Below are 12,422 nucleotides of genomic sequence, written 5' to 3' on the forward strand. Positions count from 1 at the left end.
TTAACGTATGTTCTACAAATGTAATAAAGAGCATAAAAATGAAATGTTTAGTTATTTCAACAATAATATCAATATTTTATTTTCTGTAAATTAATTTTAACCCCACATGGTTATTTATTAACATTTGTAAGCAAAAAGTTTTTATGCAATTTTCAATTATCTGTACAAAGTGATATATTTTTAAATAGAATGTTACATGTCAACTTCTGAAGTACAGATACAATAAGGAAGATAGATAACAAAAACGGCGTCGACAGAATCAAGGTCAACTCGTGTGTCACATAGGTTGCCAACCTCCCTTTTTTTTAAATACAAGCGTTGTTAAGAGTATCATCCTCCGCTTCTCCCAAAGCTAACGCTTTCAAAAGTGGTAATGGTATTATTAGCAGCCAATAGCAAGTCGAAGGTGGACCTGCTATTGCCGTGTGTGTATTTGGTCTTGATCGCCCTTGAGTGGGAATGCCCACGTTGAGATAGCCTCGTGGAGGCCCTCGTGCCTGGTCTATAATCCAGATCTTAGATCACGGCGGCCTCACAATCCAGCGAAATAGTATATGGCATTTTGAGCCGAGGCTTTTTAAGGAATCCTTGAGCTTCGTTACCCTTAAATAGTTAAAGTTAGTTACCTACGAAATCTGCAAATGCCATTTGTTCAGCAGTGCATATTTGGTCCAAAAAAGATTTTATTGATTATTGTAAAGGGTGTGACATGCATTAATTGACAGCAAACTATAGAGCTATACATTTACACCAATGTAACCAATCATCCTTTAGATTTAGATTTTACAGAATATTTAAGAAATCCTTGAACATCTTACAAATTAGAAATAAGCCTTTTATTTGAGATATTTATTAAACTATAAAACAAAATTTTGTGTTATTATTATTTATCATATTCAAGGGGAGGGTATGTCTTTGTGACGTAATATTTCTAGGAGTCGCAAAATTGTAAAAAAAAACATGAGTATTTTGCCATTGCTGTTTTATTAACTGTAATATATTCATAAACGTAATAATTGGGGACATCTGTTACTGGTTACTGTAAAGACTCTGGGTTACTGTAAAGACTCTGGGTTACTGTAAAGACTCTGGGTTACTGTAAAGACTCTGGGTTACTGTAGAGACTCTGGGTTACTGTACAGACTGGGTTACTGTAAAGACTCTGGGTTACTGTAAAGACTCTGGGTTACTGTAAAGACTGGGTTACTGTAAAGACTCTGGGTTACTGTAAAGACTCTGGGTTACTGTAAAGACTGGGTTACTGTAAAGACTCTGGGTTACTGTAAAGACTGGGTTACTGTAAAGACTCTGGGTTACTGTAAAGACTCTGGGTTACTGTAAAGACTCTGCGTTATTGTAAAGACTCTGGGTTACTGTAAAGACTCTGGGTTACTGTAAAGACTCTGGGTTACTGTACAGACTCTGGGTTACTGTAAAGACTCTGGGTTACTGTAAAGAGATTCCCAGTATAAATAGGAATTGAAAAAAGCATGAAAGTAATCTTTGGTGTTTATTTTGTAAACCTAAATCCGAGTAGTGTTTATTATATGCATTTAGCTACGTTCGCACAAGTAATGAGAGATAATATGCCTTTCTGGAATTGCAGCGCAGAATGGCCAGTTCCTTCCGAAAATCTGTCCGACATTTTGTTCGTTAGCAGGTCTGCCGACGCGTTTCCCGCCATGAGCAGCTACGTGGGCCCGTAGTTCACCCGGCGTAGGGAACGACCGAGGACACCAGGAACATTTATGTGGCTTGTTCTGGAATAAGATCATTATTTAGTTTATTAAATTCATTGTCTGATAAAGTGTATATGTATAAATATGTACTAAACTTTATTAAACGCTGTGTTGTGGAGTTTCTCTCTGCTTCTTTCCCACAATTATAACACCTTGCGAAGAAGAGAAGGGTCAAAAATAATATATATTTTAAAAAATAATAATAATTTAACATAATAAGAGTTCTGTTAAAAGTTCCAATGTTTAATAAACTAATTTTATTTTTATATTTAAAACGTTCTTCGCGATAGAATCAACATTCTAAACTTAACAGTAGCATATGAAAAAATTGGAACCAATAGCACTATGATTTATATGTATTTAAATGTATCTTGATTTTTAGTAGAGTATATTCGAAAAAATAAATATTTATTTTACTGTATCAATAATTTGCATTGGACGTCATAAATCATGACTTTGCTTTTTCTTCTTAAAAGTAGGTATAATTATTCAATAAAAATAGTTTTTCTTTATCTCTGACTTATATATGTTATTTTTTCACTTGTTTATAGACTGTCTCTAAGGAAAGTTCAAAACAATAAGCGGCAACATTCTATCTGCCATTGCGTTTCAGAGGAAATATATTTAGTGTTTTCTGGCAGTAACAGTCACAGGAATATTTTTTGATTTCTACTGCAAAAAGTATCGATGGCAGTAGAAAACAATGTATGGGAGAGTTGCTTGATTTGTTATAAAGGTTATAGGAAAACTATAGAGCAGGGATGAAGTTAATAAAAAGAAAAGTTAATAATCGAATATTTGGTGTTCTTCTTATCGTTTGACGTACATACAATATTAGGGACATCAAAAAGTGCTTTTTGAATAGACGTAAAAAATATAGTACATAAAAAGTAGATGAATTTTTTTTTTATTATCGACAAAAAAATCATTCAAAAGTATGAGAAGGATCAACATTTATTATTTACAAAATCATGCAAAGGAATTTGTCACGGTTGAATTGACGATATTTAACCTTTTTCATTTATTTCGGCTTGCAACTCTAACAGCTACGGCGTTCTTTTTTTTAAAAAAAATACATTTCGTACCACACAGCCGTAACTGTAAACAGGAACTAAAAATATGTATTATATATGCGAGCTTATTAAAATTAAATTGACATAGGCGTTGACAAATTTTGCGCGGGAATCTGTCAATTGTCATAAAGATTAAAGTTACCAGCACCAAATGAAAAAAAAAAAAAATATATATATATTTATATATATATATATATATATATATATATATATATATATATATATATATATAGAGAAAAAAAGGGTTGTTTTCAAGTATATGGTTTAATTAATATATTCATAGAAGAGCATATTTGTAATGATACAGTTCTCCGTATATGCACCGTCTCAAATTGATAATTTGAAACGAAAACGTGATTAGTATATAAGTAATATGACGAAAAAGAAGATTAACAGGAAATATTGATTAAATAAATGATTATTTATTATATAACTTACTTTTGTGTGAGTCATCCGATGATAGTAAAGGTTTGAACTGGCGGTGAAGCATTTTCCGCATTCTGGACATTTGTGCGGTTTCTCTCCTGCACATTTGGCAATTATGTTCAAGTTAAAAAACTAATAAAGATTAATAAGAGTGTGGTAACATTGTATTATACGATATATGTATATGTTTAAATGTCGTATTCAACGAATATCATTGGTCAGGATTCTTAAGATATTCAACTTTACATTATAATGATCGTAATTATTGCTTCATTATAACAGAGAGCACAGCCACTGATTTAGTAGCAGACTGAGCCGAGGATCCTGAAGGATCCATGTTCAATATCCTTTATGTTTATACTATGCCATATCTAGTTTCGTTATAAATTTTGCATTTAAAAAGCCTGGCAATAAATTCGAAAAAAAAGGACTATTTTTTTACTAATTATGACGTATCATCATTTGTGACTGTACATGATATCACACTCTTGTAATAATTTAAAACAAGATTTAAAAGTTCATACAAATTGACTTCAAATATAAATAAGGTAATATGAATATCGTAATATTTAAAATTAACATATACAGTTAGTCAGTATCTTGCGAATTTAAAAAGGGATGTAAAGATGAATTTGAAAAAAATTTTACATGGTAAATTTTTGAATTCAACAAAGGCCACTGTAAATTTTGTTAATGATGCTACTACTACTACTGGTGGCACTTGATAATTGATCGGTAAAAAAAAACGGTAACGACTTAAACTCAAGTGCTGGGTAGATCAAATTCTTGTTTCTCTAAGATCAAGAGACCGTGAGAAATAAAGTCAACATTTAGAAAAGACAGTCATTCGAAAGTTGCAGTTACGATTCTTACTGTGACTGACTAAAAATAATCAGAGGAAATTCCTGACTCACCAGTATGAATTCTTCTGTGGGTATTCAAGGAGCTGGATGTGCTGAAACCTTTACTGCAAACCACGCACACGTGAGGCTTCTCACCTGCAACGTAAAACTTCCTATCATGTACACTGTTATATAAATAAAATGGTATTATATGAACAATAAGTATTATGTATACCATTTAAAGAGTCGCTTTGCTTTTATTCCTATCTGCTTAATTATTCGTCAAAGTCAACACACAGGGTGGACAGACGTTTTTCCACCAGAATGAAAGGAACTAATACAGTCCAGTAGATTAGCAAGTTGAAGAAGTAGTGGGCAGGTAAAACTACCGCTGGGATTTCAGTTTAAGTAGTTTAAGTTCTGGAGTTAGTTAGTTAAAAACCTGGAGACTATAGATCGTGAACCGCTACGTAGGATGCTACACAGAAGACGCTGGAGGGAGGCCGCTTACAAGCAGCCCCATTGTATTTAGATGTTTACGGGGCATGGGGGTTTCTTTGAGTACCTATATAGTTTCAAGGTCAAAGATCATCGTGCATTTGTCACCCGGAGGTGCTAATCATTGCCGGTTCGACATAGGCATCAGTTGAGATGGGGAGAAAGATAGAGAGAGCTAGCATCGCTTCTCTGATGGGTGATGACAACCAGCCTAAATTCTTTGAGTATTGTAAAAAGTGTTGCAGATTACAATAAATAGGCGTAAGACTTGACTTTACAACTAGACTAGACTTTATTTACTTCGAGAGTAGTACTAGATACTAGGGGTCGGTAAGACCCGCAGTAAATAAAAAAAACTGTTGGTAAAAATCATATTTAAAGCAGTACGAGCAAAAAAAAGTAGTAGTTTGTAGTGTTGAACCAGAAATAAAACCGATTATTTAAAAATGAGTAATAAAATTCTGTTATATTGTGATCAGAGAATGTAGATGAGGAAAGGAGGATGTATGGAAGAAGATTTGCAACTGAGGAAGTACAGATCATGTCAAGGACAAAAAAAGGCATGAAAGATACGAGTATAGTGCAAGAAGGAAGGAGTAATAATATAGAAGTAAATAAAACTTAAAAAACTCATTTATCCTAAATGTAACATCGGTGCCCTACATATGGCAGGGAGGAACAAGAGGTCCTCAAATACAAAAATAAAAAAACCGGTCCTATTCAAAATCTATGGCAAAGATTTATGTCTAGCTTAAAAAAAATTATGACGATAATGATAATGAATAGTAATTCGCTCACATTTCATATGACCCGGTAAGAATTCACTGGTAGAAAGATCAATTCCTTCATCAATCGGAGATATTACTATGTATTTAAATAATTAATAAATACATTGGTAATTTTACGAAATTACAAGTTAACTATAATTCAGTTGTTTTGCATTAACAAATTATTACAGATTTTTATTAATTTCGTCATTTTATTCACTTTGAATTATTTGTAACGTATACATCATGAGAAGAATTGCAGAATGGCGCAATTTGATCGAAATGATAATAAAATTAAGCTCTTCTTATAACATCTTTTATCTTTAACCTATGATTTAGACGTGATTAAAGGTTGCAGGTCAATTTTTTTTGCAAAACTTATATCTAAATGTAAAGTTCTGTAAGGTAATTTTAGTAATTACCTGTATGCGTCCGCATATGTCGTTTTAACAAAGATGGTCTGTCGAATGTCTTCATGCAAATCTGACAAGGCAGTACATTCTTCAAGGTCGTGTTTCTATTTGATGTATATTTAGAACTTTCACATACGATGTTTGAAGTCTCGTAGAGTTTTGATATATAGTTATTAAAACTGGATAAAAAAATCACATTTTTTATACCAAATACGTCAATTTTGTCGGTTTTCATTGACAAATCTAGAGGTTCGATCTGAGTGTCCATTTTTTTTAATTCAAAATGTTATTGTCATTTTTTAAAAACCACTGCCACGTATTTTTATTGTTTTGATTTTATTTTAAAAAACGAATGTGATTTATAAGTACAAGGGAGTGAATGATTCCATTTCGAATTTCCATATTTAACTGAGTATAATTTGTAAAAGGTTTCGTTTAAATAGCAGAGGGTTGAGACGGCAGCAGCGGACAACGTCGGGAGGCGGTTGTTGTCGAGATCGTTTGCAAGCTTTGTGGTGACAACAATAGCTTTATAGAGCATCGACCACTAATCGACGTGATTTGGCGATTTTTTCGTCTGTTACAAGGATTAGGAAACCCAATACCTTTTTTTTCTTATATTTTTATTTTTCTTCTTCTTCTATTTATACACGAATTTCGAATTCATTCTTTTATTTATACACGAATTTTACATATTGTGTAATGGTGTACTTGTACCTCGTAGACATTCTTAATGAACCCATGGTGGCGTGACATTAAGTAAGAGTGTGTTGCAGGGAAATATTACAGATATGTTATTCAATTACATATAATAGCTACATATGCATTATGTTTAACTATAAGTTGTATTGTCGCTTTCGGAGTACATATGTAACAGTTATTAGATATGTATACGTTTTACAATATTATTTATTTAATCTTATGGTACCTTCACCAGCCGGAGGTTCCATTATGACCAAAATGATCCTCTATCTATTGATATTGAATCATCATGAACTTGTACCATCTCCGCTGTCGTAAATTTATTCTTAATAAAACGCAGAGAGGCCGATCGAATGTATTTTTTTGATATATCTCGCTTTGAGGATAAAGCTTGAAATAGAGAGCCGTATTCTTTACGGATTTAACTTGTGAAACGCTTCTCTATGTTGTATTGCGTCTTATTGCGATTTAGCATGCCCGTTTGACGCTTAATATGCGGCTGAGTGATTTTCAAAGTAATATAACTTATAACGGAAAAACACTTCTACTGTATTGGTCTATTATGCAAAAATGACTGTACAAAAATAAATGCAATAAGGCAATATGAAAAAAAAAATCGCATTGTAATTCATAAAGTTATTACACTTTACAAATATATGGAATTAACGAGATAGAATCAGGAATGAGATCTGAAGACGAGCGAAGGTAACTTATATAGCCCCGTAGTATATATACTACAGGTCACATAGCGGGCAGAACAGAAGACTTAAAATTCTGAAGTGGAGATCTCCGATTGGCAAAGCCAGGAGACAACAAAGTTGGACAGACGACGCTGTTAAGGTTGGCAAAAGATGCTAGATGCGTACCACTTTCATCCAATCCTATTGCAAATATTTATAGGATGCCTATGTCGGGCACTGAACGTCCTCAGCTGGAAATAATGATGATGATAATAATTATTTAAATTAACAAAATAATGTCTTCTTATGTTCCACCTTATAAATATAATTGTACGTAATATATAGATTGTTACTAGTAAAATAATAAAAAAAATGGCAATAAAAACGAATTTTCATATTTCTTTACATGATTTTAATGCCTACTAATTTCGACGATAATCATTTTTCTTTTTCACTTGCATGTATCAACAGTTAGAATAGCTACATTAAGTCGGTCGAATGAAAATATATTCCGATTTTTTTTATAGTTAACCATGTGAAATCTGTCGTAAACTTAAATAAAAGTTATTTTTGGCTCATCCAAATTTTATGTCATCCGCGTAATGTATTGAAGGAAACGTAATCGCTTATAGAGGTGACGCGGCGCTACGGCGTGCGCTGGTACCTTACGTCACAGTTGGACACCGTCGCCATTATGTGTGCCACAATAAACGCAATAAATTTCCGATTGCCGCCATTATTTGGAAAATATTGAGGTATCATTCATTTTTGTGACACATAATATTCAGATGCTATTTGAATATTTACTTCATTCCTTTCATATTTACTTATCTTTTTATCATAATGATGTTTAAAAATATTATTTCAATTTACTAACGCAAGCATCGGTGGTTCAGTGGTAGAATGCTCGCCTGCCACGCGGGCGGCCCGGGTTCGATTCCCGGCCGATGCAGTTTTTTTTAAGTATTTACAATATTTAAGCTAATGTTATAATATAGAATAGGTTAAGATTTACAAATCAATATTAATTATTTGTTTGCTTTCATTTACTCCACTTTAATTTAATATTATTTTTGTCGAAAAATATTACGAAATAATTGTCAAATAAATAAAATATTATTGTTTTCTGATCGGATAAATAATCATTTTAAATGGAGAACATACATTTAAATTTTCATCATTATCACAGTACAGCAGTGGTTGTCCTGTGATAATGATGAAAGTAATAATTAAAACTGGCTTCTATTATTACATTTCAATATAGATGTCTTTTGAGTGGATACACATATACTCGCAAATATAACTAAGTTATTTCTTAATAAGCGCTTATGTTTTTTTTTAATGAGATTACTTTAAACAAATTTTATTCTAGACCAAATATTCTAATATTTATTACAGTACTAAATACTAAAATGTAAATCCAAGTTCTATGCAATCAAAATATTTATATTATAAGTTATAAGATATATTAAGAAATATAATAAAAATGTTATTGTTAGAATTCATGTTTAATTATTATATTATTACATATATTTAACCGTATATTATAAACATCTTTTATTTTGTGACGCGAAACTGTCTCCTATAATAGATATTTGTTTCGATGTTCGTCCGCATAACGATGGTCCCATTGCATCAAGTTAACATGTTATTGCTACCATCCATTATAAAAATTAGTTGTTTACACAACATCACAATGCGCGGTTTTTATTTAAATTAAATGTCCCGGCAGCAGTATCCTTGTTCCATATCACGCGGTTTATTACAATAATGGAAGCTCGGCCCCGGTGGTACGAAGGTACGCGATGTCACTTCCGCCGCCATTTTGAATTATAATGTCACTTTTTTCTGACGCGTCCTACAGCAAATAATTAATTGTAAAATGGAGTTCTAAAAATTGGTTTCATAAATAATTCATAATGTACATATTTAATATAAATTTAGTAGACATGCTTTTCTTTAATAAATATATTTTTTTAAATTGCTTTTTAATTTTCATATAAAAAAATACATTTTTCTATCTGTATGTATATTTTAGTATTTAAAGTAAATCATTTAATAAATGTTTTAATAGCATTAAAGTGTTTTTAGTTGATCGAAATGCCTGAAGTTGATTCGTTGACTCATTTACCTTTTTGTTATTATGAAGTTTATATCAAATATTGATATACTTAATTGCTTTAAAAACAACAACTGTTAAGTTTCCGGCTAACTCTTTGTAGATAAGCTTTCCGAGCCGGTGGTAGATTACTACTTATAATGTTAAAATCATTCACGATTCAAAAGTGCATGTAAATACGCACTCAAATAAGTAAAGATATTTTGATTTTAAATTGAATTTAAAATGAAGTATCTACTGATACTTAATTGAAATTATTTTACTACATCAATTTTAAGTTTACTATTGACTTAATTTGAACTGAAGTTGAAAATAAAAATTTCAATCCGATTTATTTTAAGATTTATAAAAAACTTGATCATCTTTTTCAATCAGATAATACTTTTTGGTTGGGTGCTATTAATATTAAAGCTCAAGTCCTCATTGTGTGACCAAGCGTCGAGCGCCATGATACATTGATGAGAGAGATAAAATAGTCTGTTTTAGAACAAAACAATAAAGAGTTTATATATTAATGTGGTATTGTATTTATTATATAATGGATTGTAGCTGAATCAAACAGTGTTCTTGTTATTTTCCTAATAAAATCACTAAATATGATGTACGTATACATGTGATTGGTTACATATATAAAAGTTTTAAAGGAATCAATGCTGTCAATTAATGTATAGTACACTCTATCAAATAATTAATGGTTTTAGAATAAAAACAACGTAATGGTTATTCAGTAAGAAAATGCTATTTAAAAATTGGAATAACTCCATATTATAATTAATTATTATTTATTATCTGTCCTCAGAGACTTTATACTGCCAGAAGTTATTAGCATATCTCAATAGCAAAATATATTAATTAAGCATATTTCAAAGTGATCGGTGATTTATATATACAAAGTGATAAACTATGGGCATTAAAAGCTTTAAAGGAGTGAATGTATAGGTAATTTGGGAGAAAAAAAGCTTATATTTGACAAAGGACATCTATATAAACAGTTTTGGCAAATTTTTGCTTATAATTTATAACTTTGAAAATATTTTACGTTATCCTAATTTGTTCTGTGAATATATTCACAAGTAACATTGATATATCGTTTCAAGTAAACAAGTATTATTTTGCCAAAATTCTTTCCGTCTGCAATCGCGAGCCTGTAAAAAAACTCTTATTCAAATTTCGACGTCTTATTCAAATGCTGCCTCCAAATCGGCTTTGCCTCTGAACTTGTTAAAAGCATCTTGTTTAACTTCGTATCCCAACTCCCCGCCGATTTATTTAGTTCCGACTTAAAAGAAAGAAATTTTTTTAAAGGAAAGACAAAGGAAAATTGGATGTTTTCTAATGTTAATGAAGTACCAATACAAACAGATGACGTTCTATATTTAAACGAGTGCGGGAAAGAAAAATAATGTTGCCAGTGAACAAATACTCTAGGATTGTTTGCTTTTTGATTCTTATAACGTATTAATATAATTGATATCTTCGGAATAGTTTTGTGTATTTCTTACAGATGTACGAAAAAAGATATTTTCTGTGAGTTTCAAAATATGAATTATTTACCAAAGTCTTTTCAAATATTTTATATATTATTTAGTTTTAAACTTAGTAGGAATAAAATTTCACAAATGTGCTTTAATATTTTCTCTTTTTATATAATAACAATAAATATGTTCATCTAAGTCAGTTGTTACTAAAATTTTAGTGTCTTATCAAACGTAATAGTAAAAAAAAACATTTCCACTACTGTGTTAAAGATTCTTAAAATACGGCAAGAAACCGTGACAAGGTTTGCTGTGGACTTTTCTTTGATCAGGACACGTTAGGAACTGTCATAATTTCGTATTTTATGTTGAATAAGGTAATTATAGGGTGAGCTCAATTTGATTCTAGTTTGTTGGACTTTTCCCCCATTTTTCTTATGACGTCACAAGTGACCATTGTACATGAACAAAAGTAGAAAATGATATGAATAAATAAATAATTAAATGTTATACTAATTATTTATTATTCATATTAGCTACATGAGATGTTACAACGGATAATTATTAAAAGATTGAATTATAAATACAGTCCAATTTTGCGAGTGAGAGAACTTACTATCTTCTGTCAACGTCATATTGACATATGTTGAATACAGATCCGAACGTAATCCGCATAATGCGCCGGATTGGCAGTGGTCAGGCAACATACCGAGCATCGAAAGCCACGAAAGCCTTAAAGTTGTAGAATGGAGACTAAGGATCAGCAAGCGTAACGTAAGGCTTTTACCTAAAGTGGACAGACCTTGTTAAAGTCGTCGGAAGTTGCTTTACTCGTATGCATGCAATATCTTCTGAAATTTAAATACACACAGATTTGTACATATAAACAAATTTGTGTGTATTTAAAATATATGGTAATTGGTAAAAGGTGTAAGAACTTAAAAGCGGTGAATGTATATATCGTTTGCTGTCAATTAATGTCAATGAGGTACATTCTATCTAAACCTTAAATGTGTCAGAAAAAGTTCAAATGTTTTTAAATTTTAGATTACTTCGTTTTAAAAGAAAGAAGTTATTTCACGAGAAAAAAATGTAACATATTTCAGAATGTTTATGCAAGTTAATTTGAAATAGGTGTAAGAGTTATAAAGTTTTTTGATGACAGATGAGCTATATATAAAGATTTTACACCTATTACCAATCATCCTGTATACTTCTATACCGCTAATTTAGCATCTAGTAAGACTCTGTGCCAGTAAAAACTTTACATTAAACAGCACCTAAAACATTAAACCTGTGGTACGATTCAAAAATTAAGAAAAAACGTAAAGGAATAATATAATCTTTCAAATGCAATTCTGTTGATTGTCATCAGAATATATGGCATCGAGTATTTACTGGCTGGCGTCTTATTTGAAATGAAAAAAAAAAGGAACTTCACATACTCTTTGGACATTAGCCCAACGGTCGCCGTATGAACATTCGAGAAATGCGCAACGATTTCGTTTTTGCTAAAAACTTATGTATCGCTGCGAGAAATAAAAAGTATCCGAATATTTGCTGAAATTACGCCGCGCATCGATCGCTCGCGTCTGATGCATAAATGCATTAGACTGAAGGTAGGCGCCGCTCACTATTCGTGCGGTGCAAGTTAAAAGACTTGTGCTGGATTTTTTTTTTCGCTTTTA

General features: G+C 31.4%; 1 protein-coding gene and 1 non-coding gene across 2 annotated transcripts; one reads left to right on the forward strand and one right to left on the reverse strand.

Moving 5' to 3' along the window:
• Positions 1–1,553: 1,553 nt before the first annotated feature.
• LOC137931142 (zinc finger protein 239-like) lies at positions 1,554–6,708 on the reverse strand. The gene is made up of 4 exons (XM_068774543.1): positions 6,687–6,708; positions 4,153–4,236; positions 3,251–3,336; positions 1,554–1,760 (listed from the first exon to the last, which is right to left on the reverse strand). The coding sequence occupies exons 1-4, from the start codon at positions 6,706–6,708 to the stop codon at positions 1,554–1,556; spliced, it is 399 nt and encodes a 132-aa protein (XP_068630644.1).
• A 1,313-nt stretch (positions 6,709–8,021) lies between these two features.
• Positions 8,022–8,092, forward strand: TRNAG-GCC (transfer RNA glycine (anticodon GCC)). Its single transcript has one exon. It is a non-coding gene; the product is annotated as a tRNA-Gly (tRNA).
• Positions 8,093–12,422: the final 4,330 nt, after the last annotated feature.

Source organism: Battus philenor, unplaced genomic scaffold (genome assembly GCF_028537555.1).
Source record: "Battus philenor isolate CCGP_79_NKW_IND1 unplaced genomic scaffold, ilBatPhil1.0.hap1 SCAF_7, whole genome shotgun sequence".
NCBI classification, from domain to species: Eukaryota; Metazoa; Arthropoda; class Insecta; order Lepidoptera; family Papilionidae; genus Battus; species Battus philenor.

Excerpts from the sequence above, each read along its gene's own strand:
- LOC137931142 (XM_068774543.1), bottom strand. The coding sequence starts at position 6,708 with ATGGAACCTCCGGCTGGTGAAG. Across the intron at positions 4,237-6,686 it reads GGAACCTCCGGCTGGTGAAG|GTGAGAAGCCTCACGTGTGC; the intron begins GTACCATAAGAT and ends TTTACGTTGCAG. Across the intron at positions 3,337-4,152 it reads CCACAGAAGAATTCATACTG|GAGAGAAACCGCACAAATGT; the intron begins GTGAGTCAGGAA and ends CCAAATGTGCAG.